Source organism: Eublepharis macularius, chromosome 7 (genome assembly GCF_028583425.1).
Source record: "Eublepharis macularius isolate TG4126 chromosome 7, MPM_Emac_v1.0, whole genome shotgun sequence".
NCBI classification, from domain to species: domain Eukaryota; kingdom Metazoa; phylum Chordata; class Lepidosauria; order Squamata; family Eublepharidae; genus Eublepharis; species Eublepharis macularius.
The window spans coordinates 40,315,173-40,337,315 of NC_072796.1; the positions used below are offsets into that span (position 1 = coordinate 40,315,173).

At 42.6% G+C, this 22,143-nt stretch overlaps 1 protein-coding gene across 1 annotated transcript in view; it reads left to right on the top strand.

The window, feature by feature from the left end:
• The window catches only part of ELOVL2 (ELOVL fatty acid elongase 2), a 66,331-nt gene extending 48,399 nt beyond the window's left edge, over positions 1–17,932 (top strand). The window contains exons 4-8 of the mRNA XM_054985999.1: positions 1,125–1,202; positions 6,269–6,440; positions 7,609–7,733; positions 10,753–10,887; positions 13,280–17,932. Coding sequence (XP_054841974.1) covers positions 1,125–1,202; positions 6,269–6,440; positions 7,609–7,733; positions 10,753–10,887; positions 13,280–13,408 — 639 coding nt within the window. The 3' untranslated portion in view covers positions 13,409–17,932. The remainder of the gene's footprint in view (positions 1–1,124; positions 1,203–6,268; positions 6,441–7,608; positions 7,734–10,752; positions 10,888–13,279) is intronic.
• The last annotated feature ends 4,211 nt before the right edge of the window (positions 17,933–22,143 follow it).

The following is a 22,143-nucleotide window of genomic DNA, read 5'->3' on the forward strand; positions in this document are numbered from 1 at the left end:
AGGCTTCAGGTCTTCTCATTAGTCAGCCCTAAGCTTCGGAATGCCCCCTTCATGGGTGACAGCCTGGTTTCTTCCCTCCCCAGCAGGCATTCCCTACAGTGGTTAAAAGAAAAATGCTTATTCTTCCGGACATTGGGAAACTGAATTTATCATGTTGACTCTGTAACCTTTCTGCTGCTGCTGGAGCTACTGTTTTGGTTTAGATATTGATGGATAATGATTATTTATAAATGGTGCTATCTGGATTTTTTAAAATAAAATTTCGTAGGGTTTTTATCAAGATGGGTAGCCGTGTTAGTCTGTTTGTAGCCGTGGAAAAGAGCAAGAGTCCAGTAGCACCTGTAAGACTAACAAAATTAGTGGTAGGGTATGAGCTTTCATGAGCCACAGCTCACTTCTTCAGATACAGCTAGAATGTGACCCCATCTGTTCTGGGAGAGTGGCGTGATTGCAGAAGCCGGATGATAATAGCTGGTGAATGACAATGGCAAGCATGATTGAATAGAGTGGAGTGTGCAGAAGGATAGTGGGTATGGAGAAATCAGCATTGGTAATGAGACAGGAAGCCTTTGTCTCGATTCAGTCCAAGTGGATGCATTGTCTTGACCTTCATTATCAGTTGCAATTCAGCAGTCTCTCTTTCTAATCTCCCTTTGAAATTCCTCTGCAGGAGAACTGCTACTTTTAGGTCAGCAACTGAATGTCGTGGAAGGTTAAAATGTTCCCCCACCAGGTTTTTGAATGTTTTGGTTCCTGATGTCAGACTTATGTCCATTAATTCTTTGTCGAAGGGACTGGCCAGTTTGTCCAATGTAGAAAGTGGAGGGGCATTGCTGACATATGATGATGTAAATAATATTGGAGGATGAGCAGGAGTGTGAACCCAAGATTGTATGTGGCTGATGTTGTTGAGTCCACTGATGATGTTGCTCGGATTGATATGAGATCTAAGTTGGCATCTTGGTTTGTTGCAGGTCTTATATTTCTAAGATAACTCTTGCTCTTTTCCACTGTTAGGGTTTTATATCCTTATAAGCTACTTTGGAATGTTGTGAGAACTTTGTGAACGACTAATCAATACAATGGGAATTTCTGTTCAAAGCGATGTCTGTGTTTTTCTCCAGCTAATTCTTGCCACTTGGGAAGGAGGTTATAACTTGCAGTGCCAGAACCTCACCAGTGCGGGAGAAGCTGACATTCGGGTAAGGCACAAGGAGCAATTCAAGGCCTCAAAGTGGGGATTGTCAGACTATGGATGACAGGATACAGCAGAGAGATCCCTGGACCATTGCAGCAAGGCACAAGTTCTTGGTCAAATGGCTTTTATTCAGAAATCAGATCATTTCCATATACAGGTCCATAGGACTACTTAGAAGCAAGGTAGACATCTAAGCAGCAAGAGTTGAAGTTGATAGGAATGACATCATATGAGAGAAACTTCTCTTTTAACATTAGAGTTTGCTCCTTTCTTCCCTCCTGACCCTAAACAAAGCTTTGGCGCTCTCCTGGTGTGAGAACTTTCTACGTATTTGTGATTATCAACTTGAGCGACTAGGAAACAAGACATAGCAAAGTCTGGGAAGGAATGCAAGGTCATAAACACTGGAAGCTGTTACAGTCCAACAGATAAACACCTGTGAAAGCCTGAGAAAGAAATAGTTATGCCACTAGCAAAGTGATATTGAGTTACAGCAGGATACATTTTGTTCAGCATAACACTCAAAATTGGCATGGATGGGGCTAACATGATAGGGATTAGCCTTCCTTCACAATTTTCATCCATCATTACATTTAATTATTCTTTAATTATTTTACTTTACTGTAATTATCCATTACTTATTATTACTTTTAATTATTACATTACTTTAATGATTCTTACATTTCTTCTTAAAATTAGTTTGTTCAATTCCTATTTGCCCATGCTTTTTCATTTGTTACAGTTTGCATTTGGTGCTGCTGTGTTTTTTCATTCTAAAACTGTCACAAAAATGTTTGGAAAGCAAATTAAAAGCATAAGAACATAAGAAGAGCCTTGCTGGGTCAGATCCGTGGTCCTAGTCCAGCATCCTGTCCTCACACAGCGGCCATCCAGTATTTCAGTTACTCTGGAGAACCAAGAGGGCACAGAGGCCAAGGCCTCCCCCCCAATGTTGCCTCCTGGAACTGGCCTTCGAATGAGGAGCCACGGATAGACTTTTCCTCCATGCATCTGTCTAATCCCCTTTTGAATCTCTCTGTGTCTGTGGCCATCACTACATTCTCTGGCAGCGAATTCCACATTTTAATCATTTGTTGAGTAAAGAAGTATTTCCTTTTGTCTGTCCTGAATCTACTGTTCATTCGCTTCATTGGATGCCCTCCAGTTCTAGTATTTGTGGAGGAAGAAAAATTTCTCTCTGTCCACTCTTATCCCATGCATAATTCCATAAACATCTATTATATTCCCCTAAACTGCCAAACTCTTCAGCCTTTCCTAATAGGAAAGGTGCTCCAACCCCTTAAACAACTTGCTTGCCCTCATCTGTACTTTTTGCAGCTCTACCGTTGTCCTTTTTGAGCGATGGGGACCAGAACTGCACTCCATATTCCAAATGAGGCTGCTCCGTAGATCTGTACAGGAGCATTATAATGTGCATGTGTGTTACATGCTGTGAAGTAGTTTCTGACTTACGGTGACCCTATGAATTACTGACCTCCACAACGTCCTATCATTGACAGCCTTGCTCAGGTCTTGCAAACTGAAGTATTATAATACTGGTTGTTTTATTTTCTATGTCTTTCCTAATAATCCTCAGCATAGAGTTTGCTCTTTTCCATGTGAAGTTGATATTTTCATTGAATTATTCACTACAACTCCAAGGTGTCTTTATATTTCAGTATCAGCAAGTTCAGACCCCATTAGCATATACTTGAAATTTTTTTTGTTCCAATGTGCATCACCATCCACTAACCTCCACTGAACCTCATTGCCCACATTGTTGCCCACTCACCCAATTTCTGGAGATCCTCATGGTACTCTTCACAGTTGGCCTTTTCACCATCCAGAATAATTTTGTGTCATATGCAAACTTGACCACACACTGCTCACCCCTGTTCCAGATCATTCATGAACAAATTACATAGCACTGGCCCCAATACTGATCCTTGTGGGACCCCACTGCTTACTTCCCTTCATTGAGAGAATTGTCCACATATTCTTACTCTCTGCATCATGTCATTTGACCACTTTTCAATCCATAACATGACTTGTCCTCTTATCTCATGACTACTAAGCTTATTCAGGAGTCTTTAATGAGGTAGCTCATGAAAACCCTTTTGAAAAACCAAATATATATAGTTTTCTAGGTCACCGTTATCTATGGGTTTGTTCACTTTCTCAAAGAACTCCAAGAGGCTGATGTGGCAGGACACCCCTTTGCAGAAGCTATGCTGATTTTTCCTCAGCAGGCTTTGTGCCTAATAATTCTATTTGCCTAATGGTCCGTCTTTGATTATAGTTTCTACTAACGTCCCTAGGACAGCCATTAGGCTAACTGGCTTGTAATTTCCTGGTTACCCTCTGACCCCCCCCCCTTTTTTTAAAATGGCATTTACTACTGTCTAGTCTTCAGGTGTAGTGGCTGATTTTAGTGACAAGATAATGTTTAGTGAATCAACAATCTCATCTTTGGATTCCCTAAGAACCATTGGGTATAAGTCTGTAGGACCCGGAAAAGTTTTTTAATTACCCCAGTAGCTTAGAAATCAATCTCGTCTCCTCAATTTGACTCAATTCTTCAGAGTTCCTTACTGAAAATAGTGGCTGTGACCTGGGTACATGCTCCCCACTTTCCACAGTGAACACAGATGCAAAGAATTCATTGCACTTCTCTTTCATCTTCCCATCTTCCTTTAGCAATCTTTTTGTTTCTTGACTATCCAAAGTCCCAACTACTACTTTGGCTGATTTCCTGCTCTGCTTATATTTAAAGAATTATTTATTGTTTGTCATGATGCTTTAGCAGTCTGCTCCCCAAATTCACTTTTTGCATGCCTAATGTACACTTCTTTTGCCAGACCCTGTGCTCCCTTCTGTTCACTTCATTGGCACAGACTTTCCACTTATTAAAAGAAACCTTCTTGACTTTGGTCATTAACCATGTAGGCATCCTTTTAGACTTGGCAGTGCTTTTCAGAACTTGGGGAATGCATTCTGTTTGGGTTTCCATTAGTGTAGTTTTAAATAGCTTCCAAGCACCCTCCAGGGTTTTGACTTTGAGTTTCAGCCTCCTTCTAACTTTCAGCTTTTTTCTGTGCGTATGTGCCATAACACAGTTGACTTACGGCAACCCCAGCAAGAGGCTTTTAGGGCAAGTGAGAACTGGAGGTGGTTTGCCATTGCCTTCCTCTGCAGAGTTTTCTTTGGTGGTTGCCTGTCCAAGTACTGACCCTGCTTAGCTTCCAAGATCTGATGAGATTGGGCTACACCAGTAATTTGATGTTTAGGAATCTCATTTCTACAGCATGACTCCATCACATGTTTACTAGTCAATGTGAGAGTGGTTGAAGTCACCCAGTATCACATTATCTGCTTTGGTCATTACTCCTGTTTCCTTCTCCATCTTCAAATCAGCCTCAAGGATTTGATCAAGTCGGTGATACTGCACCTCTACTTTTATGTAACCCTTATGGCCCAGTATTTCCACCCTTATTATTTCGGATGAGAGGTCTATTCCTCTGTTTTCTAGCTTATTTAACTCTATGCTTTTTTTGATACCCAACGCAACACCTTCCCCAACAAATCCCTTCCTGTCTTACCTATAGAGTATATACCCACTGTATCCCACTGATTTTCCCCATTCCACCATGTATCCCACTGATTTTCCCCATTCCACCATGTTTCTAAGACACCCACTATATCTAAGTTGTCATTTAGCACCAACCATTTCAGCTCCCCCATCTTGGCTCAGACGCTTCTAGCATCGGCGTTTTTTCCATCTCCAACAACCCTCACCATCCTAGGACTTTTCGTCTCTGTGAATGACCCTCCTTTGTCATCCTGCTCTCACTTCCATGTTCTACTGTGTTCCTACCTGAGCATTTACACTATTGTTCCTTTGGACTGAGATGTTCCAAACCAGAAACTCCCCAGGTCCTGTTGGCTTCCCCTCTGAGATTAGTTTAAACACTGCTCCGCCATCTTTTTGATATTAAGTGCTACCAGCATGGTTCTCCTTTGGTTCCAGTCATGCCCATCTGTTTTGTACAAGTTCAACTTGTCCCAGTGGCTAACAAATATAAACCCTTCCTCCTGGCACCACTTATCTAGACAGTATGTGATGCCCTCAACCTTTGCACCCACCATGTCACCATGTAGTCAGAACACCTGTCTCAGACCCTGCTGTCTATATTCCTAATAATCAAATCACCCACTGCCAAAAACACACCTCTTCTCCACCGCAGAGGGGTATCCTTGGTACAAGAGGATATTGCTCCATCATCCAAGGAAGCGGTCCTATCTAAGGGCCATCCTTCCTAAGGTGCTCTCCTCCCTATCATGTTCCTCCTCCTCAGCCTGATGCCTTCCAACTATGAGATGCTTAATCTCTGTGAGAGTAGAAGAGCTTTCAGCACAGGAGTGGGCCTGTTCTAGTAGGCCCCTGAAGATCTTGGCCACAAACCTCTCTTGGCCCTTCAGCTTCTCCAAGTTGACAACCTTAGCCTCATACATGGAGCAGTCCCTGCTACACACTGGATGGCCACCACTCCTCTGCTGGCTTCTTTCTTCGTAACCAGTTTGGTTGTATAAAGGGATTCCAGGTGCATTTGTTCCTCATCAGGGAGCAACTACAAATGAAGGCTGAAATCCTGTGCATACTAACTTGGAAGTAAGACCCATGGGACGCAGTGGCATTGCTTCTGCATATACATGCACAGATCAGGCTGCAAATAACTTGGAGGAAAACCTTGGCTTGCATCCAATGGAGTGTTTTTGTGATACTTACCTCCCCTTCTGTTGAAACCCAAAATGCCCTCTCCCCATTCTGTTCTTGGGATTTTTGGTGCCATAGAAGCAGCATTCTGGTGGACGTTTTGGGCTACAGTGGGAAAGGGGTTAAGAAAGACATGCTCTGCAAGCAGAAATGGTTCCATCCATGAAAACCTCTGTTTATTTTGATTAATAGTAATATTTTTAAATGAGGCTTTTGCCTGGCTGAAGTGTTCTTGGAGCACAGCAGATACTGTTCCTTCAAGAACAGATATTAATTTCTCTGTCTTGTTCTTGCAGGTGGCCAAGGTGTTGTGGTGGTATTACTTTTCCAAAGTCATTGAATTTGCTGACACCATTTTCTTTGTGTTACGGAAGAAAAACAGTCAAATTACTTTTCTTCATGTTTATCATCATGCCACTATGTTTAACATCTGGTGGTGTGTCATGAACTGGATACCATGTGGACAAAGTGAGCCTTTTATCCTTGTTTGATACCTAATATATGATCAAGTTATACATGTGTGAGATATATATACAGTACAGAGCTGTACTGCATAAATAAATACACATACGCTGGGTATTTTCTTTGATCACAGATCAATTGGGATTTATCTTAGGTACATTTAGTCAACGTGAAGGAAATGAGTGGGCGATGAGGCTCACTTGAAAATAAAATCCCACTATCCACTAGCCATGTTGCTGTATTGTCTGATTTCAGATATTCCTCTTTTCAGCAAAACTTGTGATGGATAAAAAAGCACAGAGTAGTCAGATCTGATGGTGTTTTGGTTGAAATTCTACTTGCAGCCTAATCTTGTGTGCTGGCTGGCACTGCATAGAAGGTGCTGCTTTCTCTCTTTTCAATGGTTGAATACAAAGAGCTCCAGACAGAGAATGGGATTGATCACAGTTCATTGCGGTAGTAAAGCTCAGAGGGGCAGCAGCTCATCAGAGGATCTGTTTTTCCAGTGGATCAAGGGTGCAGTAAATGAAAAGATCTGGGCTACTAATCATGCAAAATCTTTTCCCCTGCCATCTTATCTGTTGCAGTTTTCAAAGAGCAGAGGAAGAATCTGCCTACTGAGCATGCCCACTAGTCTATAATCTCTTTTCTCATCTGCTGGGCAAATAAAGTGGGCATGAACAGCTCCATCAAAGCCTCACTTCCAATATGCACAGTACTCTGGAATTATTAGTGAAACAGGTTTCAGATTCTTCCTAGTGAAATTGCCCTCTTGGTACAGGTGAAAGGGCATCTTCATAAGCTGCAAAAACACTGCCCTTGCTCATATTTTTCCAGACCTGTATAGTATTTATGCCCTGACCTGGATAGTCCAGGCAAGCCTGATCTTGTCAGATCTTGGAAGCTAAGCAGGGTAGTAATTGGATGGGAGACTTCCAATGGAGATCAAGGTTGCAGACAATGGTAAACCACCTCAGTAAGTCCCTTGCCATGAAAACGCCACCATGGTTTGCCATAAATCAGCTATGACTTGACAGCACTCTTCACCACCACAGTATTTATAGAACAGTTCATTGTTAGAAAGAGCCTTGACTCCGTGAGCTGCAGTGTTGTTAGAAACTATGTCTTTATAGAAAAATTTGCTGTGTTGACAAGTTTAATCCAATTCTTACAGGTTTCTTTGGACCCACTTTGAATAGTTTTATTCACGTCCTCATGTACTCCTACTATGGTCTGTCCGTGATTCCATCCATGCGCAGGTATTTGTGGTGGAAGAAATACCTCACTCAGGCACAACTGGTATGCTTTGATTCTCATTTGCTCTTGTAGATTTAGTTTGAAAAATGAAATTCGTTAGCAGCCAAACTGTCTTACAAACCATCTTGAAACAAGGAAAGGGAAAAAGCTGAGAGGAAAAGAAAGTAGTTCAGTCTCTCAAGATGTCTTATTTATTATTATTATTATTAATTAAATTTCTAACCTGCCCTTCCCACAAGTGGGCTCAGGACGAGGTACAACAGTTATAAAATACAATACAAATATTAAACAGTTCATAAAAACAACAGTTCATGTAATAAAATCCATAGATAATAACTGTCCCAAGACGGGGTCAATTCCAGGTTCCTGCCCATCAACATACTGGGGGAGGGAAGCAGACAGATAGCATACTGCAACCCATACATGGGTCAGCTTACGAAGGGCACTACATGGCCCCATGCTGTACTCATATGCCGGGCAGTGGGCCAGTGGACACTGTATAACCCCACACTTGGTGGGAGGCCGGTGGGAGGCTCAGTAAGGATCTCATGCTGGCCTCAACCATATGCCTGGTGGAACATTTCCGTCTTACAGGCCCGCCGTAATGATACAAGATCCTGACGGGCCCGGGTGTCCTCAGAGAGTTCCACCAGTTTGGGGCCAACCAAGCCTCCCTGGGGCCAGGGACCACCAGCAGACATTTTCCAGCTGATCAGAGCATTCTCCAGGGTACATACGGGGAGAGGCGGTCCTCCATGGGGAGCCAGTGGAGCTGCTGCAGAATTGGTGTAATATGTGTCCTGTAAGGAACACCCGTCAAAACACGCACAGCAGCATTCTGGACCCGCTGTAGTCTCCGGATCATACCCAAGGGCAGCCCTGCATAAAGCGAGTTACAGTAATCCAATCTGGAGGTGACTGTTTCATGGATCACTGTCATTAGGTCCTGTGCTGAGAGATAGGGGGCTAGCTGCCTGGCCTGCCAAAGATGGAAAAAAGCAGCCAGGGCAACCGTCGCGATCTGGGCCTCTATAGATAAGGAGGAATCCAAGATCATGCCCAAACTCCTGACTGATGGTACGGGCACAAGTGGTGCCGCCCCCAAAGGTCGGGAGATGGATCCCCGCCTCCGACAGCCCACAGCCCAAGTACAGGACCTCCGTCTTCACGGGATTAAACTTCAGCCTGCTCTGTGCCACCCATCCAGACACGGCCTCCAAAACTCTCAACAGGGCATCAGGGGCAGAGTCAGGTCATTCGTCTATCAGCAGATACAACTGGGTGTCATCCGCATATTGATGACAACCCAGTCCAAACCTCCACACTAGCTGGGCGAGGGGGCGCATATAAAGATTGAACAACAGGGAAGAGAGTATTGCCCCCTGAGGGACACCACACACCAAAGGCTGGCATGTGGACAACCTCTCCCCCAACCTCTGTCCCCAACTGTGGAGAAACGAGACAAGCCACCACAAGGCTGTCCCTTGAATCCCCATGTCGGTGAGGCGGTGGGCCAACAACTCATGGTCGACCATGTCAAATACCATGGAAAGGTCTAACAAAATCAGCAGCGCCAACCCACCACGATCCAGGTGCCTACGGAGGTCGTCCATGAGGGCAACCAACATTGCCTCTGTCCTATGGCCTGGATGGAAACTGGACTGGTATGGGTCCAGGACAGAGGTCTCTTCCAGGAAGACCTGCAGATGTTCCACCACCACCTGCTCAATCACCTTTCCCAGAAACAGGAGGTTCGATACTGGGCGGTAACTGGACAGGTCAGTGGGGTCCAAAGATGTTTTTTTCAAAAGAGGCCTCACTATGGCTTCCTTCAAGGCCCCGGAAAACCCCCCGGAGCTCAATGATGAATAATATCCTCCAATTGGGCCCCCAATGCATTGACACTGGCTTTCACCAGCTACAACGGGCAGGGGTCCAGGGAGCATGTAGTGGGCCTGACCAGCTGCAGGATCTTGTCCACTTCCTCCTGGGTGACCAGGCTGAAGTGATCAAAAGTTGGACCAGAAGATGGCCAAGGGGTCTCCAGTTCCCTTACTTTATCAATCGTGGCAGGCAGGTCGCAACAGAGAGACAAGGTTTAATCTGCATTTAATTACTGCATCAAATGCTCACATTATACATCATGCTTTTAAAGATGTACTTCAAAGAGGCAGTGGTATCATAGAGAGTTTAGAACAGGATGAGTAGTGTCCTATATAGAGTTATGTTACGTAGAAAGTGTGACCTTCACATTAAGAGAAAGAAGTGACAGATTTCCAGGCTGGCATAGACCACTATGTAGTTTGCTCAGTAAGATTGTGTTCATCTCATTGGGGCCTCATCTTTATTTCCCCACCACAAACACCACCATCATGTTAGTCATGAGCTGTTTATTGGGAAAGCAAGCATGGTGTAGTGGGTAGAGTATTGGGCTAGGACCTGGTGACCTAGGTTTGAATCCCCACTCTGCCGTAGAAGCTTGCTGGATGATCTTAGGCCAATCACACAATCAGTCTAACCTTTTGCACAGGTCTGTTGTGTGGATAAAATGGAGGATAGCAGAATGATGTGCCGTGCTTTGGGTTCCCATTGGGAAGAAAGACGGACATAAATGAAATAAACAAATACATTCATTTGCATTGCAGTCCTATTGAGAATTTACCATTTAGTTCTCCATGGTCTATTCTAGTACTTCATCACATCACACTAAGGATCTAGCCATTCAATGACATGTTTTCAGGTTTCCCCTGGGTCCTGTCAAACCAGGCATCCACTGGGAGTTACAGGTTCAGGGCTCCCACCTGTTTTTGAAACTTAATTCTGAGTTGTTTGAGAGGGGATGATTTGGATTGGCACTCTGCAGTGAATAGTGACAGGGAGCTCAAACCCTTCCCCCTCTCGACCCCATGTCATGTTCTTTCTCTAAAATGATCTATAGGATGTGTGACTAGTTGCAATGCAGAATTTGCAGGTATGTTTGGGGAGGGGGGAAGAGGTGAATTTTTGCTCTTTGCCAAGGCCTAATTGTACAAATGATGCATGTATCTTTCCCCCCCTACAGATTCAGTTTCTGCTCACCATTACACACACACTCAGTGCTGTTGTGAAACCATGCGGATTTCCATTTGGTTGTCTGATCTTCCAGTCCTCATACATGACCACACTGGTCATTCTATTTGTTAACTTTTATGTTAAGGTAAGTTGTCAGGGGATGGGGTTGAAAATACATCTGTTGCATGCTTATGTGTTAACTCTGTTAGAGATGAGTAGGTTATATACGTTCAGGGCACCTTATGAGATTTGCTAATAAAGCTCTTGATTTCAATGGGATTAGAGTAACTGCTTAGGGATTGTGCTGTAAAAACTTTTGCTTGTTTTTTGCTGAATTTTGTAAGGGAATCCAATTACATTTTAAAAAATGTCTCTCATGCCTGATCTTCCCGTGTGAGTGAGAAAGAGAGAGATGTCCTCCTCAGCAATTCTGCAACATTAATTGCAGTGTGATAATGTTTCCAGAGAGGGTGTCCAATTCTGCAACGTTCAGGGTCTTTACTGCAAGCTCGTCACTTGGCTCAGACTTCCACAATAAGCTAACATGACAGCAAAATCAGATTTCACAGGTTTTTAATAATGGGAGGGATGTAACATAAGAATAAAACAGAATCCAGCAAACCAAATACAACAAAAAAGGCTGAAATACATGAGAGAAATGGAGGCTAAAATTAAAGTCTCAGTGCTAGAATACAGAACCAGCTTCAAACTGCTGGCGTCAGAGGGGAACACTGAATTCTGATCTGCCTCAAGAAAGACAGTGAGCAGGGCATAGCTGAGTGTTGCAGTTTATGCATTTACAGAAAACTGCTTTTTTAAAGTTTTTCTTGATGGGCCAAGGCAAATCTATTCAATCTCGCACAAACAATCTGGTATTGCGGCTCTTATTTCTATGAAAAGACAATGGGTCTCCTTCACAACCAAAGTCAGTCTGGAACTGGAACCTATACCCTGAAAGCTATAGGTTATAGGTTACTACATAAAACACCATATATATTAAATATATGGTTGGGGTGAGGAGAGAAGCCTCATCAGCTATATGGCTTTCTGCTCAGGAATTAAAACCAATCCAGAACATGCTCTAAATCAGTTTAAATGCAGGTTATCTTCTGCATGCTTTTTTGAAGTGTACAGTGCAATCCAAATATGCAGGTTTTCAAAGTAGCTTCCCTTTTCCTTTATCATTTAAAAGTCCAGTTTATATCCAAATAGGAAAGGGCTAGCTGAGTTCCTGTAGATTTTTGGAATGCAGTATAATGGGTGGCAAAGCAGCAGCTTGAGCCTTTTGTATAATAAGTGTGTATTTCTTAATTTATTCATTCAGTTGTGTTTCTTTGGTTCCTGTTACAACTACAATGTTCTTGTAACTTGGGAAATGCCATTTCATGAATCTCAGTATACCCATGCTGGAGTACATAGCTAAACCACAGGAGTTTTTGGGCTTTTTTACAAAGCATCACTGCACCCATTACAGCAGGATGCTCTACTATGGGTGATGGATTGGGCTTGCACAAGAGTGGAAAGGCTATTACGTGTTTATAAAGGCATACTTCAGATACAGATGTTTACAAGCACCTAGGAAAAGGGTTGGACAAAACCAGCCAATTGCGTTTTTAAAACGTTTTGCTGAGAAAGGACTTTCCTGCAAAATCTTGCTCAACAATTCCATGAGAAAAATGCTGCTGGGCATTTGTTTAAACCACAGAGGTGGGGGTGGGGGCGGGGGCCCTAATTGCTTTAGATTTAGTGGAATAGTCAGCAGTTCTCTTCCTGAAGTGAGAGGATTCTCAGTTGCCTCCATTGCTATGGCATTATCCACTAATGCTGCCATCTTAAAAGCAACATAGGATGCTGCCTCTAGCGCAGCTAGCATGACAGATGAACTGAGCATGCACCCCACAATTCTCTGCAACTAACAATGGGCATGGGACCTACGCTTTAATTGCATGTAGAGCTCATGGCACCCCCTCCATCATCTCAACAGTGTCAAATGACAGAAAAATAGAAAAGAGTCCAGTAGCACCTATAAGATAAGCTTTTGAGAACCACAGTTCTCGTCGTCAGATGCATGGAGGGTAAGAAGAAACGGGCCAGATATATATCGGTGGTGAGGGGATATATATCTGGCTGGTTTCTTCTTACCCTCCATGCTTATCACAATAAAATAATTCCTGAGAATACTAGAATTCACAATGACATTTCTGAACGGGCACAGTGACCTGGTACCTGGGATTTATCGAACCCTGCCTCACTCATTCCACCTACTGTTCTCTAAAGCACACCGAAAAGCTTCTTTGCCTCCTGTGGGGTTCCAGCTGAATGTCAGCAAGGACAGCAACCTGGTTCTGTTGTTTGCAAGCAGTTGGCAGGGGGAAGGGGGTTAAGACAGTCCTTGGGATTGAAACCACCAGAAGAACCCAAATCCATAAGGAACTTTTTCCTTAAAACATACAGAAGACCAGTATCTTTAATGTCTACTTGAGACACAGGAAGAAATCCTAAGTTTGTTTCCTTTGTGTGTGTGTGTGTTTTTTTAGACATATCGGAAAAGACCTTCAAGGACTGATATGAAAGACGTCTCTGCAGTGACAGAAATCAAGAATGGGTTCCACAAAGAGTACATAATGGCAGCTAATGGTACTCTGAACAATAAAAAAGCACAATAAGTATATTTTAATAATACATTGTAGTCTACAAAAGCCCTCCCCCACTTTTTTTCATGAACAGAGAACGAGAGCAATCCTAAGCAGGTCTATGCAGAAGTAAGACCCATTTTATTTAACGGAGCTTACTCTCGGGAAAGTGTGAGGATTGCAACCTAAGCTGATCATTTGATTGCATACAACTTTAGGACAACCTTTGTCTCAGTTTGGTTACAATTATCTTGCTCCCTGATGCTTAACTCACTGGTATTCAAGGTTAAAAAACAAAGTAGTTTTTAATATTTTGATAAAGACCACCAGCAAAATGAAGTGTGTGGTGGGGTGGTTGCTATCGTAATCCCTGTCACTCAGCCAAAACAATGCCATATTATTTAATCTTTAACAGGGGCAGAATGCCTGACAGTTTTTGCTCAGAAAATTAAAATGTGGTTGCATTTTGCTCTAGCATTCTAGAGTTAGGATTCTATTCAGTATGAAGGCTGCTTCATTTACAGAATAATAGTGGTGTTAGCATGTACTTAATTTCATTTGCACAGTAGTGCAAAAATCATTTCCTTCCGCCCATTCCATAAATTGATTGATTTCAGAGGTGAGCTCCAATGTGTGCCCACAATACATTGCATGCCACCAGATGACTTCCATAATAGCAAGAGGCAGAAGTTGACTAAAACCTTGCTAGGCTTTTACTACAAGTTAGTGCCAATGGAGGCATCTGCTCTGCCATGAAAACTTATGAACAGAGGTGTCCAATCCACTTTTAGTAATTGCAGCACGTTACAAGCAAACAAGCATATTGGCTGCAATTTTCCCCTAACATGTCTCACACCAGATCTCATATACACTAGACACTGTGATCATTACGTGAAACAGCTGATGGTAACGTTCACTGCCTTTCTGCCCTTCCATTCCCTGGGTCAGAAAGATGCAGTCTTTGTGATTGGAGAAAACAAGTTTGGTAGATAATTTCAGTATTCTGTGCGCTGGGAAACAGGAAGAGTACTTGTGTAAAAGCAGATGAAAAGATTGAAGACGTCACAAAATCTAATAGCTTATACATTCCTAGCAGCAGCACATTTCCCTCCCTGGTTTGCCCCCTTTTTGCTTACAGAAGCAAAAGATGTATGTGTGGGTTTCACACAAACCGGGCTGAACCTACTTCAGGTTTGGTTGTCATTCGTGTACTTCAGGCTGTACTCAACTTCTCCCACCCACAGCTAGGTTGGTAAGAAGTCTAGTGGGAGTGCTAGGAGGCAACATCACAGGCAGGCTTAGCCTCTCTGCCCTGACTGCTGGCCATCCATGGCAACCGGTTGGCTAATCTGTGAGACAGGATCCTGGAAACCATGGGTCTGATCCAGCAGAGCACTTCTTGCACACTTCCTTAATGTCGTGCTATCCGGCCCTTTTTCACAGCTATCAGAGGCAGACTTCATTTCCTGCTTAGTTAAAGACTGCCTCTGGAAATGCTGAGGTTTCAAGCCAGCTGTAAACCACTGCTGTAAGCAACAGGCCCAACAAATGAAGCATACTTGGTGGCTTGCTTGAAAATGTTAGGCTGGCTAGAACTAACAGTACTACAAAGAGCATGGGTGCTATGAGCTCTGCAGCCAAGCCAACTCAGCTACGTCACCCTGGGATAGCATAGCAAAACTCCAGAGCTCACCATGCCACAAGCATTAATAGCCATGTTGCTATCACAGTCCTAGCTGAAGCAAGCGAAGTCAGCCACTTTAGCCATTGGTCCTTCCTACAAACCAAATAAAGCACACATTCTTTGTGTTCCAACTTCTCCTGTCATGACCCCCCCCCCCACGACCAGCCCAGTGACTCTCACTTGGAGGGCTCAGAGGAAGAGCCTGAGGAGCCAAGGCCAGTGAACCAGGAGGGCCAGCAGGATCAGGGAGGGCCTGATGCTGCAGAGCCTCCAAGAGAGACTGTGCCACTGGCCTCTGAGATAGCCACTAGGCCTCTTTCAGGCAGGACACAAATCCAGGCCCATAGCTCCCCCAGAACCCTCTCCCCCACTCTACAAGAACAGCCTCAGCATAATGCCCAGGCGAAGATGGCAATACGGAGGTGAAGTGCCAGACTGGCTGCATGCAACCTCCCTGCAGATCCACAGCCAAGTGCAGAGAATGGTACTTCTTCACAGGATCCTGGCCAGAGTGCAGTGCAGCTTCAAAAGTTTCAGCGTCTGCCTGCAAGTGCAGCTGAGCCTGATTAACACCCAGCCTATTTAGGCTGAGGCTTGAGAAGGCTGCCTTGCTGGATCAACTGGTCCACTAGAGGCAAGCGTGCTCCAGCTCCAATCCCCACTCTGTGTTCAAACCCAGGCAGAATTCCTACTCCAGAGGAGCCCAGCCCTGACCTGCCTGCAGAGCACAGGCACCTCCCTTCACATGCTTTTTCATAAAAGCATTGGGTGTATGAGATCACCTACTCACCCAAAATGAGACCGCCTGTCCATTATGCTCAGTCTCACCCAAGCTTATGCATTCTACACCTGCAGATACAACACACCTTATACAATGCTGCACTAAAATGGAGAACAGCTGCAGGGAAGTGCTTTTAGAGCCAACAATAAGCAAATAGGGCTCATATAGATGAGACACCTGCAGAAGACCATAAAAGTGTTACCTCCAGAAATAAAATAATGGACCATAAGTGGTAGGAGTGGCTCAGCTATGACTTGCTAATCATTACATGGTATTTTTGCTTTGTGAAGTGCTTGAACAACTGGTTATTTTGTCTCTCATCCAACTTGACCACCCCCATGTCATAGATGGGGAAAGCACGGCTAAGAAAAAATGGCTTCACCAAACTTAAAACAATGCAGCCAGTGCAGGGCAGATGCTTTCAACCCAGCTTTGCCATACAGATCTCCAGCTCTACACCAATAATAGCACTCAGGGATTTTTCCTTTCCCTTACGGCTCTAGCTCAGATTTTCTATGATCAATTGACAGCCCCAAATAAAGAAAGCATAGGTGAGGAGATTGCAGCAGTATGGGGGAAATTAATAACTGTGGCTGGAGCACAGGATCCAGGTGCAAATCCTATTTGTATCTTAACAACACAATGTGTAAAAAAAACCCTGTGACTATTACCTTAAGCACAGTAATCAATGATCTTTACACTTCAACAAAAACTAGTCTAGAATCAAGCTGTAAGTATACTTGCAAAGCACCTTCACTGAAGGCAGAGCAAGGAAAATGTCTTTTACACTTACGCACACTAATAAAATCAAATTGAAAAAGCAGTATCAGGATAGATTCAGACAACCAGTAGGGATGAACTTCTGCAATCACCACGAGTAATTTGATGGAATGAGAGGATAAAGATAGGCACCAAGTTTTTCCTCCAGCAGAACACCACTCAGAGAACCATTAAAACCAAATGCAAACATATATTCCCATTTTAAAGGAGAGCTCCTTGAGGAAGAAGCTTCCAGTAAATCTGTTTGAATTTAGTTCCAGTGTAAAAAGTTTCACTGACATCCTGTTATAAGTGCCAGTGTGGTGTAACAGCTAGGATTGTTGACTTGGTTTCAGGAGACCTGTACTCAAAACCCTAATCCCTAGGGGGATCTTTGGCCATATGCTTTTACCCTAAGTTACATCTCAGGGTTGTTGTGAGGATAAAGCAGATGAACCAAGAACCGTTTCAACCATCCTCAGCTTCTTGGGAGAAAAGGTAGGATAAAAGTATGACAGATAATGGAAACAGTTTTAGCTTGTCTGAAATAGTCCCAAGAGTGTGACTAGGCTCTACAGATGCCTTTTTTAAAATGGATGATGATCTTCAAATCTGTCATCTACTGAATCTGGTATTTTGAAAGCCAGCACAGCATACTAAAGAGAGCAGGAGTAGGATCTGCAATAAGCAGGTTTGAACCCCCCCCTGCCACAGAAGCCTACTGGTGACCATGGGCCCATCACAATCTCTCAGGGAGAAGAGAGGATGATGTCATAAGCCACTTGGGGGGGGGGGGAAGGTGGGGTATAAATAAAAAATAAGCATCAAAAATAAATTCTGTTAAGCCTCTTAGACTTGTTCAGAAGACAAATGGCCCCATATTCCAGTACTTGGTGATTGCAAAAGTAGGAAAACAGTTGCCTGAATTTTACCCTGAAGCACCTACTGTAGGGTAAACAGAGTTTCCAAATGCTTGAACTACAAAGATAATTACAAGTCGCTGGATGAGCTCTTGGAAAACTCAGTATGCCACAGGTTGGTTCCAGTTTGAAAGTCTAGCCCACCAGACATCTAGAGACTGTCTCTTCTTTTTTTAAAAAAAACCCTTGTTTTTTAAAAAAAGGAACAATGCCTTACTCAATCTTTTCAAAGGGCTGACAAAATATGCTATCTTACAGACTCAAATACACTTGATAAATTGCAATCAGGTATGTTCTAAATGTACAAAGACTATAATCAATATGCTGCTATTATGAAAGAAATACCCAGAACGACAACTTTTTAAAGTGATTCTCCTGTAATGTACCACTGAAATAAATACATTTTACAGTCAGTACGTTTCATGGTATCTATTTGTTCCTGCTGCATGGCACAGAAATACCTTGGAAGATGCCATCTGAGATCTGCCCTTTCCTCCTAATCTTCCATGAAGTATACTTCATGGGATTGAAAGACTTAAAGATCCCTCCTGTACCATCCTTCTTAAGTTCAAGGTTATTAGCAAAAAAAAAAACACCCTAACTTAAAACGTTAAAGCGAGTAATATCACACCATAAACAACGGTCTCAGAAGCCAACTGGAAAAAAATATGTCTTGCAACCCTTAGGAAAATCTGAGATAACATAATCCCCCAACCTCATCTAGAAGAGAATTCTAGACGGCTGGAAGACTTGCTGGAAAAGCTCCACCACCCTTAGTCCTCTTCACTTGTGAGACTGACGTCACTAGCAATGTTTGTTGGTGGGTTTGCCAGCAGCCATCAAATGTTCAGAGGCTTTGTGTGTGTGTGTGGGTGCGCATGTGTGTGCACGCCAGGCTGTGAAAGGCTTCAGAATTTAACACTGGCAATTTGGCCCTGAAGCAATTTGTAGCCAGCAAAGGACCAGATGAATACTTTTACCCTCTACCAGACCACAGACAGGCCACTGCTTTCTTTTGTCAATTAAAACCTCAAAGCAGTCTTCAGAAGGCACATTCGTGTAGAACACAGCGCAGCCATCAAGCCTGGGAGTTACCAAGGCACGGAGCAGCACTGCAAGATCAAGTCTAGAAGGAAAAGAATGCCTTTGTGTTAGATATCGATGGGAGGCACTTTACATGGAGTCCAACCGTCTACACCACACAGGAAATTCAGTTCTAGAACATCCCTGACAGATGCTTGACGGAACTCACATAAGACAAGATTAAGGTTTATGAATCAGTTAATTAAGCGCCACACACACTAACACAAAACTAAAAGGTATTCAACGGGCTGCATTACCTTAGCCATGATTCTCTCAATGAAGATTTCCTTCCAAAGAATTACTAAGTGACCAGCCTTTCCCTCCTGGTGGTAAAGAATAGTACCATATTCTCTTGCAAGTTTTTCTCTAGATTTTTTGAAAAATGTTCTCAACATCCCATGAGTTCAAGGGTTAAATATAAAAGGAACATATCTCAAATGATCTCTAATGAAAAAAATAGCAACATTTTTCAAGTCAAAGTGTCTTCTGAGAACAAGTACATCTTGTTCCCTACATATGAAGGTCATATTCTTCCTTTTGATAGTTCAAGTTCTTCTAGTTTATCTGCCACATTGCTAACCACTAACAGTTTCTCGATAAATACGTTTTATAAATCCGTCCCTCCCACTTCAGAGAGATTTTGAATCACAATGTCCCTTTCACTACAATACAATTCTCAACCAAATTACCTGTTTCCTCACATCCTTGTCCCCCCCTTTCTTTCCCGAAATGGCAGTGTCAAACCCTTCGATCCAAAAATCATCTGGGGTGGGTGGGTTGGTAGTGAATCCTCCTTAATCATCTTGGTTGCCCTCTTGTGTACTTTTTCCAGTTCTGCAATATCCTTTTTGAGATATAGTGACCAGAACTTCTACACGGTGTTACAAATGAAGTTCTATACAAGCTACTGGCCAATTTATTTTCAGTCCATTTCCTAATAATCCCCAGCACAGAGTTTGACACTTTTTCACTGCTAAGCACACTGGCTCAACATTTTCATCAAGCTTTATACTACAAAACTAAGGTCTCTTTCAATCTCAGTTTCAGTCAGTTCAGACCCCATCAGCACATATTTACAATTAGGATTTTCTTGTTCCAATATGCATTACCTGAACACTTAACCAACACTGAACTTCATTTGCCACATCATTGCTCACTCACCCAATTTAGGAAGATCTTCATGTAGTTCTTCACAGGCTGCCTTGGTTTTCATTATCCTGGATAATTTGGTTTCATCTGAAAACTTGGCTACTATGCTCACTCCCCCAAATCCAAATCATTCATGAACAAATTAACAACTACTTTTCCTAATACTGCTCAGAGTAGTGTGGTCACATAGAATTAAAGAGAAACTGCTTCACAATAAAGGCCCTCTTTCCAATAATATGAGACCCTAAAAATTCTGAAAACACTGGGCATGTCAGAAACTAGCTATGAGAGCCATTAAGGCTATTCATTCATTTAAAACTTAACAGTGGTTTGGATTCAAAAGATGCCCTTCTGGTCAAGGAAGGACTGCTTCCACAAGAGGAAGGGTATCTTTTTGACTTTCTAAAAAAACACTTTACAATGGATATAAATCCAAAGAACAGAGATGTCAAGAAACTGGCTATGGGAATGCTGACCACTAAGGAAAATAAACTGGAGAGGAATTGTAGAGGACTAGTGGAAGCCTCTTGATACAATAATGGTTTGTAATAGAAAAGACCAGAGGGGGCATCTAGCTGGACCCAAAGTACAACCATCCATTGAAGGTTAGGTATTAATTTAGGCAACACAGGATACAATGAATGAAATAGGGCACACATGCACAATGCTGTAAAAGGCATTGCTATAGTCCAAAAGAGTCTGTATGACAGGTCTCAGTTGCCCATAAAAAAAGGGACAAAAGGCAATGAAACCACGCACACTTGCCAGCCACCTGTGGGAGCGACCAAGTCCTGATCTTGAAGGATTGTGAAGCTCTGCTAGAGAAACTTCAGAATGCCAAATCTCAAGGATGTTTCCACCCACTTTCTAACTGGAATGCAGAACATCCGAGGGGCAGGGGAACAATTCAGAGCAAAAACGTAGAGCTGAAACAAGTGATTTTGATAATATACACTTTCTTTTAGTAGGATGGGGTGGGGGGGGTTTCCAAAATTTAACTCCTCTTCCTGGTCCCAGACCAAAGGAACATACGTATTCCAAATTCTTCTGAATTAGTTTTATTCCCATCTAAGTAGAGGGCTCTTGGATGGCACTAGAAGTCTTGAGGGACAACCTAGTTAAGTCTGTGCAGCAGCAAGCAGGGGTCTTGTGGCACCTTAAAATCTCTGGTTTTTATCCCAAGTTCTAAGTATTTTAAATTTATTCTTTAATGTACCACAAGCTTCCAATTGATTTATGCTAAACAACTAGCTACTCCCAATCATATTAACAAATTCCAGAGGGATTAATTTATTGCAGCAAAAACAAACTCGAATCTTACAGCACCTTGGAGATCTGAGTAAATGTAATCTAGTCCATAAAACCTTTTGCTGGAATAAAAGAATCTTTAAAATCCATAAAACACTACATGGCTCCTGTTTGGTGTTCAAAGTGCTTCTCTCTTAAATGAATAGGTAATAAAAGACAGTTTACAGAAGAAAAGACCCTAATTAATGATAAAGAATAAAACACTTTAAAACTCTTTTTTGGATTTGCTAATCCCTTAATGTTTTCTCTATTTAGGATAAACCAAGTTGTCTCATAGCAAACATGACTGAGGAATCTATATTTAATTTGGTTACAAAATATAATAGGCCTTAGCTGGATTTATAAAATATAGTTGAAGTAAAGCTGGAAATGTGTCACAATATCGCACAAAGCCTCAGGCACTCTCAGCATTTCAGTTGCTTTGAAGATTGGAAGCTCCTCAGTGCTGCCCCCAAGTGGGAAAGAGAAAAAATGCACAACCATTTAACCTTTTTAGTAGCACAGAGTAGTACCGATGTTGCATACAGCTATGAATTAAAGGAAAATTAGTAAACATAATATTTAAAAGTTACTCAAACATTTGCCTTGGAGGGCCTTCAAGTTTATTTCAACCAATTTTAATCAGTCAGAAGTGACAATGAAAACCTTGTCTTTCTTTTCCTCAAGGTCTATATTTTTTCCAAACTGTAGGGAAGAGAAAAAAAAGGGCATCTCAAAAATCTGTACAATATGAAAGTTAGAAGCTGAAGAAGAGGTAAAAATGATAGTTTTGTCAACACTGATCCAGTGTTTATAAAGGGTGCAATACTGACCAGCAAATGACTCAAACATCATGGCAATTTCAGCTGTTTCTTTACAGAAGGGGAGTAATGTCTGCTTAGAAGGAACAGCCTCAGTACATTGCAATGGAAGCATAGGGTGCATATCAACCCTTCACTACAAGCCAACAGGTGCCACAAATTTCTCAGTGAAGCTGTTCAGCGGATGAATTAACATTGTCTGACACCCACAATTAGACTGGATATGTTCCAGTTGCACTGAGTAACCTGAACAGCTGCCAAATGCTTAGTTTGCAGCTGATTAC